At 44.8% G+C, this 22,410-nt stretch overlaps 1 protein-coding gene and 1 long non-coding RNA gene across 3 annotated transcripts in view; one reads left to right on the top strand and one right to left on the bottom strand.

Annotated features, from left to right (window-relative positions):
• Positions 1-16,401, bottom strand: part of LOC310757869 — a 118,784-nt gene extending 102,383 nt beyond the window's left edge. Inside the window, exons 1-2 of the long non-coding RNA XR_014545521.1 lie at positions 16,187-16,401; positions 12,701-13,042 (exon numbers count right to left, since the gene is read on the bottom strand). This is a non-coding gene — a long non-coding RNA (uncharacterized lncRNA). The remainder of the gene's footprint in view (positions 1-12,700; positions 13,043-16,186) is intronic.
• Positions 615-22,137, top strand: PARP3 (poly(ADP-ribose) polymerase family member 3). 2 transcript variants are annotated; one of them, XM_083603429.1, is made up of 11 exons: positions 615-757; positions 9,877-10,136; positions 10,911-11,036; positions 14,083-14,277; positions 15,590-15,725; positions 16,421-16,647; positions 17,736-17,903; positions 18,119-18,205; positions 19,352-19,529; positions 20,587-20,733; positions 20,842-22,137. In XM_083603429.1, exons 2-11 carry the CDS (start codon positions 9,936-9,938, stop codon positions 21,009-21,011), a joined length of 1,635 nt encoding a protein of 544 aa, XP_083459555.1. In that variant the 5' UTR covers positions 615-757; positions 9,877-9,935; the 3' UTR covers positions 21,012-22,137. The 2 variants fall into 2 exon arrangements, with proteins under 2 accessions (XP_083459555.1, XP_083459556.1); XM_083603430.1 differs by lacking the exon at positions 615-757 and adding an exon at positions 1,104-1,242.
• The last annotated feature ends 273 nt before the right edge of the window (positions 22,138-22,410 follow it).

The following is a 22,410-nucleotide window of genomic DNA, read 5'->3' as shown; positions in this document are numbered from 1 at the left end:
ATAACGGCGGGGACCGGTGCGCTTGCACCTTTGCATGCCCGGACTTTGGGGAGGCTTATGGCAGAAGAGGAGGGACGAGGGGTGGGGAGGCGGCGGCGCTGGGAGGCACAAGAGGCCAGCTGGCGGAGTGGGTGGGGACGTGGCTTAGCCCTTGGAATGCGCAGGGGGGCGGGGTGAACCACAGAGCTATGCAAAGCCGGGGGAGCGAAGAGACCGCAGATTGCCCGTGCAGTTTGCTAGTTTGCACGGGATGACAGGAATCAAGAGTTTCCCCTTCTGGGTGCCCTTGTTTTCAGGGACACGCACAACCCTCAATAATCCCTGGTGCTCTTATCGCTGTTCATTCATGCATGGGAGATTTGGGGGGGGGTTAATTTAATAAAAACATTAGTTTAATTTAGTGCCCAAACAAGTGAGTGGATGCAGAAGAAGTTTCTGCGCTCCTTGTGTGGGCTTGGCTGGTCCGGCTGTTCTAGCACGCGTTGATTGACAGCTCGGCGTGCAGCCGGGCTCTGCTACTCAGCCCCTTCCATGCCTCTGCGCTGGGCTGGCTCCTTCCCTGGGAGGCGTGTTGCTGCATCCGCTGATCGAAGGCTGAGGTCACCAGGCGGGAGGAGGAGACGGCAAGCGAGGGAGAGTCGCCCTCCGACTTGCCCAAACTTGCCCTGCCACTTTGCCTGGCTTCTTTCTGCAGCCCTCCGCGTCTAGGAGGACCACCGGGCTACGAAGAGCCGGTGCACCACCCACCCACAGCGCGGTGAGTTTTGCTACTCTGGGCAGGCGGGAGGTGGGGTGGGGTTTGAGAAGTAAATAAATAGCTGGGTGGCGGCGACTGGCCCTTTATCTTGTTTGTCTCTGCGACAGTCGGGGAACGTGGACAGAATCCGTAGCTGTCTATACCGGATCTGATTTCTTCGAATTAGAGAGAGGTGCAGGAGACGTCCCCAAGCAACGTAGAGCTTCTGTATCTTGATAACGGGGTACTGCTGATTCCTTTTAATCCTGGCTGGAACCTCCGCTGTAGTTGCGCCCTCGCTGGCGCTGATCCTAAGCGAGTACTTGACAGGGCTGTGCGCTTTTTGCTTTGACCCTCCTCCGCAAGTTAATGGGTCGCTACCCACTTTTTAAAGGGGCAAATCCCCACATAGCATCCTTTGAGTGTAAACACCTATCTGGTAAATTGGGGAAAGTCCTGATTCTTGCCTCCTTGGTCTTCAGGAAGAAGGGCAGGAGAGAAATACAGTAAGTAAATTATTCCCCTTTCCTCCCCACACACATTATGTTCCACATTATTAATACAGCCGTACAGTATTGGTGGGCCAGCAAAAATTCTTGCATGGCTTGAAACCTTTGGCGAAATTATTTGCAAGTCTTCCAAAAGTTGCGCAGTTCGGAGACAACCTGTGAAAGCAGCCAGTGGGCTGCCCATCTGTAGTATGATGCCAATATTGGCTCTTAATTGCCCCGCCCCATCCCCCCAAAAAGACCATTTGCGCTTTTCATTTGTGCATCAAGAGTGCATACTTTCCATCATCAGAGTATGTATGCTATACATTTTGCATACAGCAGGCTATGGATGATTGCTTACATGACTCAGAAGGTTTTTTCTCTCTGGTAAGATTTGATTGCTTTTTGTTTTTTAAATCTTTGCTTTGTGTGGTTTGGCTTGCTTGTTTGAGTATGCTATTTATTTAGCAAGCCCCTTTCTGGACCAGAACTGTTGAGCTTGCTGTATGCTGTCAGCTGAGTGGGGTACCCCAGCCAGATGGGCGGGGTATAAATAGTAAAAATTATTATTGTTGTGTAGACTGGTTTTACGGAGTCGGGAGGTGCAGATAACAAAACAACCCTGTTATGAGGCAGCAATTTCTCTCAATTTTAAGATGTTAAATAATACTAAAGAACAGGATTTTCTACTAGATTTGCACTAAATTCCTCAATTCAAGGTGCAAATCACATTCTTAATTCAAGCAGGAGGAGGATACTAGCATGAAGGCAAAGGCAAAGGAAGTTGCCTCTGCCTCTTCATTAATATAGGTAGCAAAGCATAGAGGCAAGTCCAGTGATCCTGAAAGATAAGAACATTTGCATAATATTGATCTGTCTACTTCTGTTATTTGGTATCTCTATTGGTTTTGTAGTGAAACTAGTGAATGTACACATGGTTGAGTCCTAGCAGACTGTCTCCCGGAACACAATATGTAGATAGGCAGAGCCCAGGAGCACTGGCGGACTTTGAGCTGTTTATTACTCAAATAATTTTGTTCTGAGTTCAAAGAGCACTAGTGCATCTAGAGGACTGCTTGCTGGATATCATACATTCATCTGTTGTTAGCTGGTCTTATATTTCTGCCTCCAACCATGCTGCATAGCAATGATGTTACATTTCAAAACCTTGCATCACTGTACCTGGCTTTTAGAAAACTTGTTTGTTTATTCCCCCGTCTTGTGGCTAAGCTCCCCACAGACCAATTGATGAGGGTCTGGGCAGACCATTTATGTTTTTCCTAACTGTTGTAGCAATTGTGATGCGCTGTGTTAGACACTGTATGGCTGTTTTTACTATTATTGCATTTTATTGTATTACAATTTGAATGTTGTAGAATTCAAATTGTAACATAATAAAATGTAAGCAATAAAAAAGCTGCCAAAACATAGTTAAAAATCAATGTGATTATTTAGTGAGGTAGACGTGTTGTTTCTCTCATCATTAGCCACCAATTCATAGATGCTCCATAGACCACCTGACTGAAGCCCATGGACCATAGTTTGGGAATTCCTCACTCAGTCCCTGTGCATGCTTTCTTGATGCCATCTGATCCCATCCACCATCTCACCTGCTATTCTCTCTCACCTCCACCAGATAATCAGTCTGTTTCTCGGACTCCTTCCTTTGCTGTGTTCAAGCATTATCTCACCTGTTCTCAAACAGCATCCGTTGGTTCACCTTTCCTCTCCAAGTCTTACCTTCTGGCTATAATGCTTCCAAAATCCATTATATTGTATGCAAGTATACCGTTTCTAAGGCCTAGAAAAGACAGTTTCCTCTTGTGCAATAATGCTGTGACTTGTTAGGGAAAGCTGTGCACTGTTATTGAAATAGCATGAACATAACCGTGCACTTTCATTTATTTTTTTTTAAAATAAATTTTTATTAAAGTTTTACAGAAAGGAAAAATAGAAATTCTCAAAATAAAAAAGAGACCATAAATTACAGAAAAAAGAAACACACAGAAATACAAGAAAAAAATCACAACTAATTAAGAAAAATTAAATTTAAACAAAAAACAAAAAGTAAAAACAAATCCATTATTCCCAATAACCTCGAATTCATATGCTTATGTTCTTGACCTCCTCACGCCTCCCCCCTTTTGTATTCCCGTTTAGATATTTAATTCAGCAAATTCTTACCCTTTTTCAAATATTTAAACTTTATACCATGACACATTCTATATCGATATTTTCAGCCAATCATCAATACCTTTTTTTTGCATAATCTTATTTAACTTTTATCACTAATTACCACTTATTACCAGCCCAAGCACAGTTTTAGCATTCATTAATTTTGTAGTATTTCTGAAGATAGTCTTTAAATTTCTTCCAGTCTTCTTCCACCAACTCTTCTCCCAGGTCTCGGATTCTGCCAGTCATTTCTGCCAATTCCATATAGTCCATCACCTTCATCTGCCACTCTTCCAGGGTGGGTAGCTCTTGTGTCTTCCAATACTTTGCGATAAGGATTCTTGCTGCTGTTGTTGCATACATAAAGAAAATTCTGTCCTTCTTTGGCACCAATTGGCCCACCATGCCCAGGAGAAAAGCCTCTGGCTTCTTAAGGAATGTATATTTAAATATTTTTTTCATTTCATTGTATATCATCTCCCAGAAAGCCTTAATCTTTGGGCATGTCCACCAAAGGTGAAAGAATGTTCCTTCATTTTCTTTACACTTCCAACATTTATTGTCGGGCAAATGGTAGATTTTTGCAAGCTTGACTGGGGTCATGTACCACCTGTATATCATTTTCATAATATTCTCTCTTAAGGCATTACATGCCGTAAATTTCATACCTGTGGTCCACAACTGTTCCCAGTCAGCAAACATAATGTTATGACCAACATCTTGAGCCCATTTAATCATTGCAGATTTAACCGTTTCATCCTGCGTATTCCATTTTAGCAGCAAGTTATACATTCTTGAAAGTATTTTAGTTTTGGGTTCTAACAACTCAGTTTCCAATTTTGATTTTTCCACCTGGAAACCTATTTTTTTATCCATGTTAAAGGCTTCTCTTATTTGAAAATAGTGTAGCCAATCTCGCACCTTATCTTTTAATTTCTCACAGCTCTGCAATTTCAATTTATCTCCTTCTTGTTCCAGTATTTCCCAATATTTCGGCCATTTGGCCTCCATATTGGACTTTTTGAGTGCCTTTGCCTCCATTGGTGACAACCACCTTGGGGTTTTATTCTCCAGTAAGTCTTTATATCTTAACCAGACATTAAACAATGCTTTCCTGACAATATGGTTTTTAAATGCTTTATGAGCTTTGACCTTGTCGTACCACAGATATGCATGCCACCCAAAAACGTTATTAAAACCTTCCAAATCCAAAATGTCTGTGTTTTCAAGAAGCAGCCATTCTTTCAGCCAACAAAATGCGGCCGATTCATAATAAAGTTTCAGGTCTGGCAGGGCAAATCCACCTCTTTCTTTAGCATCAGTTAGTATTTTAAATTTTATTCTGGGCTTCTTGCCCTGCCAGACAAATCTAGAGATATCTCTCTGCCACTTCTTGAAACAGTCCATTTTGTCTAAAATTTGCAAGGATTGAAACAAAAACAACATCTTTGGCAATACATTCATTTTTATAGCCGCAATTCTACCCAACAAGGAAAGCTTCAGGTTTGACCATATCTCTAAATCTTTCTTCACTTCTGACCAACATTTCTCATAGTTATCTTTAAATAAGTTTAAGTTCTTAGCAGTCATGTTGACCCCCAAATATTTGACCTTCTTTACTATTGTTAGGCCTGTCTCCTTCTGAAACCTTTCTTTCTCGATCGGTGTTAGATTTTTCTCAAGAACTTTAGTTTTTGACTTGTTCAACTTAAAACCAGCCATCTGCCCAAATTCCTGAATCACTTCCAAAACTCTTTTCGAACTAGATTCTGGCTCCTGTAATGTTAAAACTAAGTCATCTGCAAATGCTTTCAATTTATATTGCTTAGCTCCGACCTGAATGCCTTTAATCAGACGGTCCCTTCTAATCATGTTCAATAGTACCTCCAGGACTGATATAAACAACAATGGGGAAATTGGGCAGCCTTGTCGTGTACCTTTCTCTATCTTAAATCCCTCTGTCACCACATTATTAACAATTAATTTAGCCTTTTGTTCTGAATAAATTGCACTTATACCATTTTCAAACCCTTGACCCACCCCCATCCCCTGAAGATTTTTCTTCATAAAACTCCAAGAAATGTTGTCAAAGGCTTTCTCCGCGTCTATGAAGATTAGAACTGCTTTAGTATTTATATTCACTTGCAACTTCTCCAAAATGTTAATTATGTTCCTTGTATTGTCCGACAAGTGTCTACCCGGGAGAAAGCCAGCTTGATCCTTATGGATCTCTTCCAATAGCACTTTTTTTAACCTATTAGCCAAAATGTCAGCAAATATTTTGTAATCCACATTAAGAAGGGATATGGGGCGGTAGTTCTTAAGTTGCGTCTTTTCAGACTCAGTTTTCGGTATAAGTGTAATGTAAGCTTCCTGCCACGACTCCGGTGCCTTTTTCCCCTCTAATATCTCATTGCACACCTCCATTAGTGGCCGAATTAACCAATCTTTCAAAACTCTATAATATTTGGAGGTTAAACCGTCTGGTCCTGGAGATTTGCCCAACTGCATATTTTGAATGGCACCCGCCACTTCCTGTTCTGTAATTTTGTCACTCAACAATGTCTTTTTTTCTTGGGAAATTTTTTGTAATCCATTTTTGCTCAGGAATTGGTCTAACTCGGCCTCTTTCTGTGGCCCTTGTGTATAGAGTTGTTTAAAGTATCTCTGGAAGCAGTTTCTAATTTCCAATGGATTCTGTATGATCTTTCCATTTACCTCCAAATTTGTAATAGTATTTAATTTCTGTCTTTTCTTCATCTGCCATGCTAGCAGTTTCCCACATTTATTGGCCGATTCAAAGGACTTTTGTCTCATCTGCTTAATTTTCCATTCCACTTCCTGATTTATCATTTTCATATATTGTACTTGATATAACTTAATTTCTCTCAGAATCTCTTGGGATTTTGGTTTCGCTCTTAGTCTTTTCTCTCCTTCTTTTATTTTTTCCAGGATTTTATCTTTTTTCTCATTTTGGGTTCTCTTCTTTATTGCATTCTGTTGAATCAGAAACCCTCTCATGACCGCTTTGCCTGCGTCCCAGATTGTTCTTTTTTCCACCGTAGTGTTCAAATTTATCTCGAAATAGTCTCTCAAAGTTTTTTGGGCCTTCTTAGTCACCTCCTGATCTCTAAACAGGGTGTCATTCATTCTCCATCTAAAAGAACCGATTGGCATTAGTTTCATCTCCATCTTCACTGCATTGTGGTCGGAGCAAGTTTTTGGGCAAATTTCCACTTTTCGTGCCTTAGGTGCCAGTCCTCTAGTTATCCATATTTGATCAATTCTTGTCCAGGTCATGTTGGCTTCAGAGAAGAATGTTCCCTCTCTTCCAAGGGGGTTCTTAGTTCTCCAAATATCCGTAAGGTCCATATTGTCAACTAGTTCAAAAAAGGTTTTTGGTAGTCTGCCGTCTTTAGTTACCACCTGTCTTTGCGACTTATCCATGTTAGTAGATACCACTCCATTCATATCTCCCATCAAAATGATGTTATAGTCCATATATTCCAACAATGTCTCATGCAGTTTCTTGAAAAATTCAGATTTCCCCTCATTTGGTGCATATACTCCTACAATCAAATATTTTTCACCTTGTAGTTGGATCTCAATTGCGACAAATCTTCCTTGCTCATCTTTAAAAGCAAATTTCGGTGATAGGCTCTCTTTTGCATAGATAACAACTCCTCTCTTTTTAACTTTGTCCGATGAGATAAATTCTTGACCCAATCTTTTATTAATAAGAACTTTTCTGTGGAGCCTTACCACGTGGGTTTCCTGTAAACAAATTAAGTCCAATTGTTCCTTTTTCAATATGTGAAAGACTTTTCTCCTTTTCTCCGGAGAGTTAAAACCATGAATGTTCCAACTTAATAATTGCAGAGACACGGTGTAGTTATTCTAGTTTCCTCCAGTCGCTCCCAAAAGTTCGTCAAGTTCTTGCGGTGGTATCTTCCTTTTCGATTTATCAAATTCCAAAGGTGGTAGTACAGTGTCTACTCCTGGTCTCAAGGCTTTTAGCACATCTGTCGCTTCCTTTTGTAGATCTTCTTCAAAGTCTCTCAGAAATTTTTCCTTATCTTCCACTGATCTGATTCTGAACTTTTTCCCTTTAAATGTAAAGGACAGTCCCTGGGGGAACTCCCATCTGAAAGCAATAGAGTTCCTTCTCAGCAAGGCCACCAAATCTCCGTAATTAACTCTCAAATCCAGAAGATGTTTCGGAATATCTTTAAAAATCTCCACTCTGGACTCATTAATCTCTAAAGTCTTCTGAAAGTGAGCACCCAGTATTTTGTCCCGTTCCTCCTTCGAACGGAGGGTCACCAAACAGTCTCTCACCCTGTTTTTCCTCCCTCCTCTTCCAAGTCTAAAGGCGCTCACTATCTTAAAATCTTTGTCCAGCTCCAAGTTCTAAAATTTCTCAAATTCCTGTGATAGATAGTCGTTCAAATTATCTTTCTCAAGTTCTGGCACCGCTCTGATCCTCAAGTTTGTCTGCCTCTCTCTCAATTCAACCATAGACAATAAGGCCTGGTGGTCCCCAATCTGTTTACGTATTGGTTTTATTTCTCCCTCTACAGCCACAGCTTTTTCTTTTGCCTCCTCAGCTTTTTCTTTTGCCTCCTCGGCTATTTTCCTGGTGGTCGCAGATTCCTTCCTGTTTGCACCTTTCCGCTTCGGAGCCCAAATTCACTTATTTTTTCTCTTCAAATCCGAAATTCTTAAGATTCCCCTACTCACGGATGTTCTCTTTAGAGCCGAATTTCACAGGAAAAAGGTCAGCGCTCTCCGGCAACAGCTACGCGGCTTCGCTCCATAGACGCAGCAATCGACCCGTAGCACCGCGCCACTCCCGCTGCACACCGGAACCCCTTACGGGGCTCCCTTGCTAAAGCGGGGGGCGCAAAAGGTGCCTGCTGGGTCCCAAGCTTGCAGGCTCTTTCTGCCTGCGATTTCTGGTTGGGTCTCCGCTTCGCCGTAGCGGACAGACCCACTTTCTACGGAGCTTCTCCTCCTACTCAGAAGGAGACCGCCATTGCCGTTGGCGCCGCCTCCGGAAGTGCTAACCGTGCACTTTCAGTTGTGACTCATTAGGAAAATATTCTCCTGCCATTGACTGCCAGTCAGCTGTATGCAAGTTAAAAGTTGCCTCCTTGCCTGTTCCTGGCATTGGATTAGCAAATCAGAATTTAAAACGTCTGGAGTAGCTGACAAACCTACAGGTGATGGGAAGCATAATAAGGTCCAGCCAAAGGTTCCAGATTTCCCAAGGCTGATTTGTTAACAGATTGATACAGTTAAAAACCGAAAAGGAAGATCTGCTGTCAAAGGAATAAAGGTCTGAACTAACAGGGTGATTAGGAAGGAGAGGGCTTGGGGCTGAGTCAGCTATGAAACCGGCATTTGGCTCTGATAGTTGTCGTATGGCTGTTTGCCTAGGGTGTGGGCCTGTGGGCCTAGGACTAAAGACAACATGTTCATCTCTGTGGCACAATGGGTCAGTGCACCTGGCTGTTAACCCAAAGGTTTGCATTTCCCTCCTCAGTGTTAGATTAGAATGCTGCTGCTGTTTCATACATAATCAATTTGCATGTTGAGCTTCTACATTTACATAATATTCTATGGCTGCGCGCACACCATACATTTGAAGCGCGCGCACCCCACACAGAGAATCCTGGGAACTGTAGTTTATCCCTCACAGAGCTACAATTCCCAGAGCTATGGTTCCCAGGATATTTTAGGGGAAGGTATGTGCTTTAAATATTCTTTACCCGTATGGTATGTACACAGCCTATATCAGGGAACAGCAAACTTTTTCAGCAGGAGGCCAGTCCACTGTCCCTCAGACCTTGTGGGGTGCCACACTATATTTTTTTGGGTGGGGGGAATGAATGAATTCCTATGCCCCACAAATAACCCAGAGATGCATTTTAAATAAAAGAGCACATTCTACTCATGTAAAAACACACTGATTCCTGGACCGTCCGTGGGCCAGATTTAGAAGGCAGTTGGGCCGGATCCGGCCCCCGGGCCTTAGTTTGCCTACCATGGCCTATATCTATATGCAGCCTTTGCTAGATCTGAGCAGAGTGCACAGCCACACTCGGAATTCTCATATGTGGGAATGTCATCCAAATCTGTCAGGAAAGAAAAGCAGAAGTCTTTGGAGCTACATTATGCCAGCAGGAGCACACCTTGGGGTCTTGGCTGTTGTAATACCCAGCAGTGTGCTGTTGCCGCTAAGTCAGTCTTTTGGAAAGTCTGTGTTTTGCCAGAATTTTATTGAAGAGCCTGATCAGTCGGCAGAAAGGAACTACTCCAGTATTCCTTTATAAAATTTATTTAATGGTAATGTTTGAAGTAGACAAGTCTTTTCCCTGTTCTCACTTAAACGAAATCACAGAGAAGGGACTGGTACTTCTAGTGACCTCCTGAGTCAATAATTAACTGGCCTCCCTTTTTTTTTTTTTGCAGTTGAATAAGAGCAGCAGCCTGACTCCTTTGGGAAACAGGGTAAGGCTCTGAAGGGAACGATGCCACCAAAGCGCAAAGCCCCTGCCGAAACCACGGCAGCAGCCAAGGGCAAGAAAGTGAAACAGGAGCCGGAGCTAAAGGCTGAACCTGAAGAAGACAGTTTCCGCTCCACCGTGGAGGCACTGAAGGCAGCTCCCAAAGAGAAGCTCAAGGCCAAAATTGACTCTGCCTGTCAGCTGAGCGACGTTGATAACGCCAAGGTGAGAGCAAAGCTCTGGCTGAAGTGTTCCCTGTGCCCAGCATCCATTGGGGGGTGGGGAAGGGGTCATTCCCCCTGTCACCTGGCCCTGCAATGGGATAGTGTAGCATAATGGGAGTCCTCCTGTCTCTTGTGGGCACCTGTGGTGAGGCAGTGAAGGTCAAAGTCAAAGTACACACTGAATCTTGAGGCTTCTCTCCCTTCCTGAAGCTTTCTTTGCCTTCCTTTAGCAGGGCAGCCAGGGCTGCATGTCCCAAGTCAGGCATAGGCAAACTCGGCCCTCCAGATGTTTTGAGGCTACAATTCCCATCATCCCTGACCACTGGTTCTGCTAGCTAGGGATCATGGGAGTTGTAGGCCAAAAACATCTGGAGGGCCGAGTTTGCCTATGCGTATCCCAAGTAGAGGAGGGGGGAAATTAATGGAACCAAAAATTGTCCCCCCGCCCTGCCAGAGGCTTATTAGGATTGGACAGTGTTCTGTCCTTCAGGACCACTTCTGCCCATTTGTCTTCTGCAGAGATCTTTTAGCAAAAACTACTAATCAAGGTGAGGATGCCATTGGGAGAGTCCAGCCAGACTTGGAATTTATCCTCTTGGATTCTGGCCTAGACTTTATTAGCACTTGGTATTTGTTAGTTCTTGCAATACTCTTTAAGTGCCAGGCTCTGATTGTCCTCCCGTTTTGCCAGATGTCAATCACAGGCAGGGATTTAGCCACACAGAGGTTGCTGTGGGTGTCTTAGGGGCATTCATGTTGCCTGTTACGATTTTAGATTCACGAGGACTACGATTGCATGCTGAACCAGACCAACATTGGCCACAATAACAACAAGTTCTACATCATCCAACTCATAGAACAGAATGGGAAGTACAGCTGTTGGAACCGTTGGGGCCGTGTGGTGAGTAGCTTGCCCTCAGGATGGCCCCTGCAGTTGTTCTTTTCTTAAAAATCTGTGTGGGTGGGGGTCTTCATCTCTCTAAGACTGACACAATTATATACAGCTGTGGATAGTGATGCCTAGCACTGGAATAAAGGGGGAAAGATAGCCCAGACCTTAGCCAATTTAAAAGAAGGCTTTAACTCTTCCAGCAATGTTTCCTGAATGACGGTTTGCAGAGCCATAACACGTCCAGACCCTGTGTTCCTAGCCATATTTATTGCTTAATATTCCCCAGGTTGGTTAAAAGATACGAGGTGGCAGGCCTAGCATTAAGAAAGTCTGGAAAATACCATTCCTCATTGACCATTGAGACACAGGAGAGAGTGAGTCAAGAAAGTCGAATGAGCAGGAGTTGGAACTAAGGAAAGGAATAGTTTCACATACGTGACACCTAAGTGTTAGGGCCTCTGGGCACCATTAAAGTGGTACAAGATTCCCTGGGGTTAAGTGGCTACAGAGCTGAGATCACCCAGTTCTTATGCTGAAGCAGGCTGACTGCTGCTGCTGCCATAAAACTGTTTACAAGGTTGTAAACACCTTTAGCCTGCTAATGTGGATTCTCGCTTCGCTTAGCCTAGAGCTGTTGGTATATCAGGTGCAGTGTTTCAGCGGACTTGCCACAGATAATGGTTTCACAAAATAATTGTCTTGGAGCAGTGTGTTACCACTTCAGAGTAATAGGTAGGAAGGCCACAGTGTGCAGCTCTCTTGGTCTGCGGCTTCTGGGCATTTGCGATTGGGGGGGGGGAGGAAATAAGCCTTTTTCCAGTAGTAATAATGTCCTGTGTTTCAGACCTTTGGTCTAATCCAGGTACGCTCTTCTAAAATGACTCCCTGTTAACTCTTGAGCCTGGAGTAGCCAAACAGGGTGCCCTCCAGATGCTGTTAAGACTACAACTCCCATCAGCCCCAGCAAGTGTGGTCCAAAGGTCAGAGATCATGGAAGCTGTAGCATAGCAGCATCTTGAGGACACCATGCTTTGGGCTAATGGCACTGCCACACATTTCTCCCTTTTATTTGCCCTGCTTTCTTAATATTGCAAAACATTTTAAATTAACAAGGCAAAACACCATGGGCGCAGCCAGATTTATGTTTCAGGGGGGCAGAATTGAGCTACCTGTGTTGTGATTGGTCAGTTAAGTATTTTTATTTATTTACTTGATTTGAGGGGCAGCTGTCCCCTGGCTATGCCCTTGTGGAACACAGAACAGCAACAGTCACTAGATGTCAGAGGTGACCTGCAAGCCTGACTAGGCCCAGGGGGCCGTTTTAACCCAAACTGTGAAGAGGCAAAAGCGTTACTGCGAAGGAACGACTGAGAGCTTAAGCACACTTCCCATCCAGAGCTCGCTGGTGCAGCTTCTGGTGCTCTTGGCTCAAATAAGCTTGTGGGCGCTCAGAGCCATCCCCCTGAAGTCTGTTTTGCAAGCTGTTTGCCTTTAATCTAGTAAGCGGCCAGTGACCTTAGAGAATCAACGCGAGGCAATTGTTGTTTGCTTCTTCCGGACCTGTGTTGCAATGGCAAAATTGCACAAGTTCAAAATTGCACAACTGCTAGGTTGGCAGGAGCAGGGACTGAGCAACGGGAGCTCACCCTGTTGCGGGGATTCGAACGACCGACCTTCTGATCAGCAAGTCCTAGGCTCTGTGGTTTAACCCACAGCGCCACCCGCGTCCCTTGTAAACAGATGACAAGCATTCTATAAAAACTAATACAAAATTTCCTTTACAGTAGGGAAAAATGCATATAAAATATTTAAAGAGGAACAATATGTACAGCTGTTTACATACCCATGCTAAAAACCTGAAAGCCAAGTTGATTAGAGGAAATGGTGCAAGAAGAATATATGTCTCTAAAAGGTGCTTCCCAAACCTTGTAGAACAGTGCAAATCAGTAGGATAAATGTCATATGCCTTTGCTTTTGTTGGAGAGAGATTCCAATATTTAGGAACAGATGCTGATCTGAGAAAATTCCAGGCAAAATGAGAAAGGGATAAGGAGTGGGGAAAGAAAAAAGAAATATAGAATTAGGCACATATTATTAGCTACTTCACTAAAACTTTTATGAGAATCTTGAGGTGCTGTAAGAAATAGAAGTAACAGCAAAATAGAGAATGATTTTATCTACTTTGCAAGTCTCTTGCAGTGCACCAGGGTAAACATAAACAATGTCTACTCAGGAGTAAGTCCCAGTGAGTTCAATAGGGCTTGCACCTAGGTAAGTGGCTAGAAGATGGCTGCCTCAAATGCTAAAATGGCTCTTGGGCAGTATTTTTCTCTTTTTCTTTTTTGTAAAAGCATCTCTGAGACACCCAGGTGATAAATCTGTGTGCCTCCAGACTCCAGCCGCTAATGACCTAAATTGAATTTCCACTCTGGAGGCACTTTATATTTATTACAATTCATCGTTGCTCAGACATCAAGAGAAGTCACTCTTGGATTATTTTCACCTTTCTAAAACATGCTGCACTTACAGGGGGAGGGGGGAGGATTAAACACCCTAAGACTGGGAGCAAAGAATGCAAATGGGACTAAGTGGGCAAGGAAATCTACCTCTGCTTCAAAGTGGAGATTAAGGACTTCAGGGAACCGTTGTGCTCAACAGAGACTCACTGTGCGTGCAATTGGAAGGCTATCTGTTTCCTCTGGGAAGGGCTGAAGCTTGGTGGAAGAACATGTATCAAAGGCTGGATTGGTGGATTGTGCTTTCCACAAAGAGGTTGTGGTCCCTTCAGAACCTACATAGGCCAGCAGACAAGATGATGCAAGATGTCCTTCTAAAGTGTACAGTTGCATGCAAGGACATGTCCCCCTCTATAGGTTACCCTACTTTGTGGAAGGTATGAGTGTTCCTGCCTGTGAGGATGGCCGTGTCCTTGCCCATCCTTTCCTGCCCTTCTTTCATTGCAGGACTAAGAAAGGAAGCACAAGATACGTGGGAGAAGATGCAGAAGTTTCTGTCTCTTGCTGATATGTGTTTCCTTTCCTCTCGTTGCTCGCAGGGAGAAGTAGGGCAGTCAAAACTCAGTGCCTTTCCATCCTTGGAGGCGGCCAAGAAGGATTTTGAGAAGAAATTTCGGGATAAGACCAAGAACAGCTGGGGTGACCGGGAGAACTTTGTGGCTCACGATGGCAAGTACACCTTGATTGAGGTGCAACATGCAGATGATGAAGAGGAGCAGGAGGTGACTGTGAAGGTAATGAGCCAAGGAATACACTGGGAGCAGACTGGCACACTGGGGAGAGGCATAAGTCAGTGCAAAACAGCAGAAACAAACAAAGCCTAATTGCAAACAGTCTAGACTAATACATTTAAAATTAGGTTTGTTGATTTGTTGGCAGTGCAATCTGACTTGCAAGAGAGTCCTATTGAATTGAATGCAACTTCTCTGTAAGCATACCTAAGATTGCATGGTAAATCACTATGGTAAAATAAGTAACAGATTAATCAAACTGAAAAATAGTGGTCCAGTGCTTCTTTATCAGTCATCCCAATACTTTGGCACACAGTGTCCAGAACACACTAAGCCCAGGAGTGGGTTTACTTCTTATTCATTACTGTCCATATGGTTTTTTGGTTGTTTCAGAACATATGGTGCTGTGGACATTTTGAAATGAAAGCACAAAGTTCAGGGAAGAGACCTGGGATGTGTCTGGGAGAATCTGGTCCCTGTCCTTGCATACCCATACACACACCATAGCTTTGGCCCAAGGACCAGTGGGAGGCATCATTTGGAGAGCCAGGTGGTTGATCCCTGGGCATTATAGCATCAGGCATCTCCTGTGGGCCGACCAGTGACTGAAGGAGTTCAGCATAGCATTAAGCATCTCTGCTTGCCTGATTGAATTATCTTCCCTTTCCTCTCTCTCACCCACTGTTCCAGAGGTTCCCCTGATGCCCACCAGACCCAGGGGTGCCGGGGGAAGGAAGGAGGTGGAAAGCCCCATTGCGCTAGCGAAAGTACTTGGGTGGGCTTCAACTGGCGGGACTACTTAGCTGAATCTGGCGCTGAGAGTGCCAGATGAGTTCTGCTGGTGTGCCTGCACAGCCCCAACTGAGTCACCTGCCCCACACCATTAGTAAGAGACAACAATGCTGTCAGTAGCGGGGCAGAGCAGCAGCACCTGGTTCAGGCTGTGTGCGATCTTCGATCACCAATCCAGTCCTCACAGAGTTATCCTAGCAGCCTAATCACAGTCTATCTCCCAGTTATCAGTGATTTAGAGGACTCCTGCAGGTTTTCAAGGTCTGTGCGAGTTAGAGAACATGGATAAGCTCTTGTAGTGAACTGCGTCAGGGTTGGTGGAGTTAATGGAAGTCAGTTAGCGTTTCCATGTGCAGGTCCATTTGCTCAAGGGTGCTTGCTTAAGTCCTGTTATTTTGAAAGGTGTTCACTGCCAGGTAAAAGCTTGTGTGTCCTACTGTGAATCTAAGGGTGAAGTCCAGCCCCACTAGAAGCTGAATTGTGTGTATATCCAGACCCAGCTTGGTTCTTTCCTGTTTCCAAGGTGGACAGTGTAGATGGAGTGAAGCCATCCAAGCAAAGGATACGGCCCTGCACCTTGGACAAGCCTACTCAGGAGCTGGTCTCCCTCATCTTCAGCAATGACATGTTTAAGGATGCCATGCAGACCATGAATTTAGGTAAAGGGTCAAGGGATCTTTTGGTGGTGGGTTGGGTTGTTGTTGTTGTTGTTTGCTTTGCAGCAGGTGGGAGAAGCACCCAATGGCTTCAGATTACAAGAAAAGAGAGTCCGACTAAACATTCGAAAAACTTTCTGACAGTAAGAGCTGTTCGGCAGTGGAATAGACTCCCATGAGAGGCGGTGGACTCTCCTTCCTTGGAGGTTTTTAAACAGAGGTTGGATGGCCACCTGTCATGGATGCTTTAGCTGAGATTCCTGCGTTGTCTCTCCCAACTCTATGATATCTCCATCTTGCCTGCTCTTGGCATCAAACATACATTATCTGTTTATTGTGGTTTGCTATCCATTTGGCTAATAGAGAAAGCTGGTATATATAGTTGTAACAACATCAAGCTAAACCAATTAGTGAGAGAAAACTCGGTTATGGGAAGGAGGGAGAGGGAGAGAAGTTCAGGTCACCTGTACTGTTGAGATTTGATTCTTTGGTCCTTGGTCACAAATGAAGACCAACCTGGGAAGAGCAGAAAGTGGTTCAATTATAGAGTGAAAAGGGGCATGAATTGAACTAAGTAGTGGCGTTTTGATCCGGGTGGTTTCAGCTACTGATTTGTAGGATTCTTGGAAGTCCACAGAGTTGTTACACTGATCTCTGCCAAACTTCCTCATGTCACCCTTTTTAATCCCCTTTCCCAGATGTGAAGAAGATGCCCCTGGGGAAACTGAGCAAGCAGCAAATTGCCAAAGGCTTTGAAGCTCTGGAGGCCATTGAGACAGCACTGCAGAAGCAGCCGCCTTCGCAGAAGCAGCTGGAGGATCTCTCCTCTCGCTTCTACACCATCATCCCCCACAACTTTGGCCGGGCTCGGCCTCCACCCATCAGCACTCAGGAGGTTGTCCAAGCCAAGAAGGACATGCTGCTGGTAAGGAGCTCTGAGTACTGGGCCAATCCCAGTACTGAATAACTGCAGCTCCCCTGGGTTTCAGATGGGAACATTCCCAACCCTACCTGGAGATCCAACCAGGGACCTTCTGCATGGAGGTCATCTGCATGGAAAGCAGATGTTCTACCATTAAGCCATAGCCTTACCTGCAAACAATGGAAACACAGTAGCTGCCTTATGCGAAGTCAGACCTTTTGTCCATGTAGCTCCATGTTGTCTACACTGATTGGCAGTAGCTCCCTGTGATGGACCATCTGCATGCAGCTGTTCTGCCAACAAGCTGCAGCCTTTCGAAACTGAAGGGTATAATCTTGAGAACTAACAAAACAAAAAGGCCAATAACTCTGGTCCAGTTATGATTTTTCACTATAAGTCCTCAGTACCCAAAATGGCTGCTTAGTGGGTACAGCCTTCAGGGTTAATAATTGCTTCCACTCTTGAGTTCAAGAGTCTCTCTTTCTTCATTTCATTTCATTTGTTACATTTCTATGTGGCTTTTCACTCACACAAATGACAAAGCAGCTCACAAACAATAAACAGCAATAACATAATAGAACATCGCAATTAAAACATAAATCATATAAAATAATTAACAAATCATCAGTAAAGCAATTAGAAATCATCTGTAAAACAACCACCTTCTATAAAACACTATTAACAAAGCAATTCAAACAAAGCCAAACAGCACAACTATAAGTCATATTGTAAGATTCACAAAGCACTACAGCATTCATAATCTACAAAACAATATTAACATTAGCAAACTAACAACCAAAAACAAAGAAACACTATTGAATTTTCTCTCTCATTCTCTCTCTCTCTCTCTCTCTCTCACACACACACCACCCCCAATAGCAATATTGAAAACATATGAAAAACCTTAACCTTCCCCCCTTTTGATTTCAAGCTAGAGCACCAATGAGATTTCCCTAGCTGAAATGGGCTACCAATAGCACAGTCCTAGATATGTTTACTTGGAAGTGAGGCTCACATAGGATGGCAGTGTAAGCGTCAAATGGTTCCTCCCACCACCAGTGTTTCTGAAGATTGGTTCCCTTTCCGGATAGGTACTGGCAGATATTGAACTTGCCCAGAGTATGCAGGCCCAGAAGAAGAAGGAAGAGGAAGAAGAGGAGGAAATGAAGGTGGAAGAGGTCCCACACCCAGTGGACAAGGACTATGGGCTCTTAAAGTGCGAACTCACCCTGGTAGACCCATCATCGGAGGATTATAAAGTAGGGTGACCCTACAGGAAGCTTCCCAGTCTGGTTGCTGTGGTACTGTAAAGTGCTATGCATGCCCCTGTGTTGGAAGCACAGGACCTCTGAAAAGTGGGGGCAGCATGCAGGGGGCAAATGTTGATTCTCTGCACTTTCCATTTTCCTCTGTCTGCCTCAGTGCTTTAATGATCACTTTCTTCCTCTGCTTCTCTCCTGCTCCCTGCAATTAGCTGATTGTAAACTACGTAGAGAAGACAGGCTGCACTTATCGGAAGCTTCAAGTCCTGAACATCTGGAAGGTGAACAGAGAGGGCGAGGTAAGGTCAACTGGCAGGACCCCTTCCCTTCTGTTAACTGACTGTGTGTACTTCTGCCAGTTGCCTGAAATTGGCTTCTGTCTTTGAGCAAAACCACCCAGAGCATCTCACTTTGCAGCTGCCTCTGGCACCAGACAGAATAGACCTAGGAGCATAGCAACGAGGAAAGGCCCTGAATGCCGGTTCCTGGCTTATTCTCCTTTGGTTCCAGCAGTGCCAGGATCCCTTGTGGAACATAGGAAGCTGCCTGAAATGGAGCCCTTTGAGCTCAGAATTCCAGCACTGGCTGGCAGTGTCTCTCCTGGGTTTTAGGCAGGGGTCTCTATACGACCTTTTACATGCAAAGTATGGGCTCTCCTACTGAGCCTCAGCCCTTCCCCCATTGTGCTGGTCGGCAGCCCTTGGCATCTGTTGGTCTGTATAGCAGCAGGGCCCATAATGAGCCTAGCAGATGCTTTTGTGTAAAGAGCTACAGCCCTCTGTTAGTGGCTAGGTATCACTCACAGCACTGCGGGTGCCAGACCGATGCTGTCTAGAGAACTTGTATGTTGTGGGGCAGTGCCCAAATGTTGTCAGTGGTGCTGGAAGTGCTCTTGGGATGTAGTTGAGAAAAGGCAGCTTTGGATTCCCAAGACCCAAAGTGGCTACATGGGGGCAGAAGAGACCAGAGGCCCTCTAGTCCAGCTATAACCCCAAAGGAGAACTCTTTGCCTCTTAACACAGCATTGTCACACTGTAGATCAGGGATGGGGAAACTCAGGTCAGGGGGAAGCGGGGGGACGTGGCTCTCCATGCCTCACTATCTGACCCCAATTTATGCGAGTGAAAATACAACCAGCAACTGAAGGAGAAAGCTTCTTCCCCACTTCCTTTTTCTGTAAAGGTGTCTCCGCTGGTAGGCGGTAGGTTGGTGTTGGGAGGGAGTGGGGAAGAGGACACGTTCTCACCAGTTCATGCTCCATAGGCGCCTTGCTACACATGGCTGACTAGTCACAGTTCAGCTTTGCGGTGTGTGCAAGCCATGCTTGGTGCTCCCAATAGAAAGCTTATCTTGCTGCCCATAAGCATAAAATTGCACCCTTCACATGGAGGGAGAGCTCTGCTTGCTGAACTTCTTTTTCTATCCCCACCCCATTCTGCTAACAGGGCAACCGTTTCAAGGCTCACGGCCACCTGGAGAACAGGCGACTGCTTTGGCACGGCACCAACGTGGCTGTCATTGCAGCCATCCTGAAGAGTGGTCTACGCATCATGCCGCACTCCGGCGGGCGTGTGGGCAAGGGCCTCTACTTTGCATCGGAGAACAGTAAATCGGCAGGATACGGTGAGGCAACCAACACTGTGCTCCCTTTGGGCTGCAAGGGCTGCCTCCCCTCTTGTTATTTTCACTGTTTTCTCAGTAGTTTGCTGCTGCTGCTGCTGCTGCTGCTGCTTCTCTGGTCTTAATAGTGGCAGGGCAGAAGGCAGGTCCATACAGATACCCCTGGTCCATGTCAACATGCTTTTAAAAGCTGCCACTGCTACTTTTCGCGTATATAGATACAGATATGAGAAAGGGAGGTAAAACTGAAAAGTGTTCATTTATATGCCTGTGTTTAACTATTTCCATTAAGTGATCCTGGCTGTGTCCCTTCTGGCACTTTTCACAAGCACTTAGGTCTTTTGTAAACTGGAAATGAACCTTAGAGTCTTCTAGCACCAATTGGGTGAAAACCTGTTCCAGATTGGAGAATGTACACCATGGTGGTCTTTGGCTTTGCTCTAGCGGAAAGCACATCCTCTTCCAGAAGCAGGGCATCCCATTTTTTTGCCAATCCATACTACTTGGATAAGACCACCCCAGCCCACTGAAAAAAGGTGCTTTTGACAGTTATGAGACAGTCCAGAACAGTATGGGATGTGGTGCAGCAGGCTGCTAGCAACTTTCATCCTCTTGAAGATCTAGTGTGCATGTCTGTTTGGACCAATACAGAGTATTGGTGCACTAGCTATTCCTTCCTCATAGAAGTTGGAAGTTGGAGACGTCCAAATTAGCAGCCCCAGTTTGAAAGAGCAACTTCTTTGCTTTCATCCTATGCCATTCAGGAGGATGAAACCTGTGGTTGCATTTTTGAAGAGGATATTGGCAATGCCATCTGAAAACAATACTATCCATGATGGGATCTATCTGTCCTGTTCAGCAGAGATTATTATTATTTTTTGAAAGCTGGAATATGCTCGTGATATATTCATCCTCCTACTTTCCTAATCCCACTGGATTTGTGTGCCTATGTGAAGCAGAGCACAGGGAAGGATACGGTACGGTGTATGTGACTTGAGCAGGGTACCTGTTGTCCATCACTTTAACCACTGGGACCTCTTTTTCCTTCCTCCCCCCCTAGTTGGCACCACCTCCAATAGGGTGGGGATTATGTTCCTGAATGAGGTGGCCCTTGGCAAAGAGCATCACATCACCCAGGATGACTGTTCGCTCCGCAAGCCCCCAGATGGTTATGACAGTGTCGTGGCCTGCGGCGTGACTGAGCCAGGTAAACCTGAAGGTTGGAAAGAAACAGTTGTGATGTTTTGCAGCCTGTTAATCGTATGCTAACCTCCCTCTCGCTTTCTTTGTTTCTGGCTTGCTGTGCTATCCCCAGACCCTGCGCAGGATAAAGAGATAATCCTGGATGGGAAAAAAGTGCTGGTATCCCCAGGAAAACCTGTTCCTATGGCTAAGTACAAGAGCTCCTGCTTCTCCCAGAGCGAGTACCTGATCTACCAGGAGAGTCAGTGCCGCATTCGCTACCTTATTCAGCTCCGCTTCTGAGGCGTTTCTCGAGCGGCTCGCCTGCTGGGCCCCGCCTATGCAGCAAGGAGGTCCTCATCTGCCTAGCACTGAACAGGCATGTGACTGTGATATGGCAGTCTGCAGTTGGACTGCCTTGGTGTAGCCAGCCATGTTTGTCAGCTGTTAGTGGTTCACTCAGGAATTCTGGGGTCCCAGCTGGAAAGCAGAACCACTCTCCAAGTTCGTTTTAGGACTGTGTTAGGCTCCGTAATACAGATGAAAGTCTGGCAAGGTGAAGACAACCAAATGCTGACAAGTGGCACCTCCTCCTTTCAGAGCACTTTAAGGCCTGTAAATAAAAGAATGTATGTTAAGCCCACGTAATGTCTTTCCTTCCCTGTTACTGTCTACCTGGGCACATAGCTAATATCCATGTATTTGGCCCACCCACAGTAGAAGTCCAGGTACACAGGGAGGCTAAATGAAGAAAAGGAATCTCTGAAGGCTGTGACTGGTTTCAAACGTGGCATGCTCAGACACAAACGCAGTTACACACCACTGCACTAAGCGTCCTAAACCAGGCATGGCTAAACTTGGCCCTCCAGCTGTTTTGGGGACTACAATTCCCATCATCCCTGACCACTGGTCCCGTTAGCTAGGGATGATGGGAGTTGTAGTCCCAAAACAGCTGGAGGGCCAAGTTTGGCCATGCCTGTGACCTAAACCCACTGTAGTCACATCTTCCACTAAGTAATCCAGCAGAATTTGTATGATATGCTGCTGAGTCATACTGAAATGTTGTATTCCTTTGTGCGTTCCCTGAGGTAAATGGGTTGTCGCACATCTGGCATAGTGCAAATGGGCGGGGGGAATATGGGGTGGGTTTTTGTTGTTTTTTCCTCCATGTGGTCAAGGAACTGCTACTGCATCTATTTTATTTAAAATATTTCAACCCACCTGTCGTCGCAATGCAATGCCGCACCGAGAAGCAATAATGAAAAATGCGAACAGGAAAATTAAAGGAGAGGATAAAACCCACCACAGGAGCAGCAACAACAATAATCGTCAAAATCCAGCCAGGCAATCAATCCCCTGTAAAAGGCCTGTTCGAATAGGTGGGTTGTCACTGTGCACAAGGGCAATAAAAGAGAATGTTTGCACCAGAGATTCTGCAGCCACTGTACAATTTGTCCTTGGGCAAACTTAAGGAATATCTTCTCCAGCTTGAATTTCTCTATTGATTGAACTAAGGTGTGGTTTACTTATTTTTTGTTAGCCTCATACGTGGCATTGCTTGAGAATTCTAAGAAACAAACGAATCAGTTCACACATTCATCTTCATCCAAAATTGTGTCCAATGGTATCTTTTTCTTACTTTGGGATTTTTTTTAAAAAAATTAATGCAATAAATTAGAAAGTGAGCTTTTTGAAATAAAAA

This window comes from Podarcis filfolensis, assembly GCF_964270895.1.
Source record: "Podarcis filfolensis genome assembly, chromosome: 2".
NCBI lineage: Eukaryota > Metazoa > Chordata > Lepidosauria > Squamata > Lacertidae > Podarcis > Podarcis filfolensis.
The sequence above is the reverse complement of the archived record's forward strand: the minus strand, read 5'-3'. Positions and strand labels throughout refer to the sequence as shown.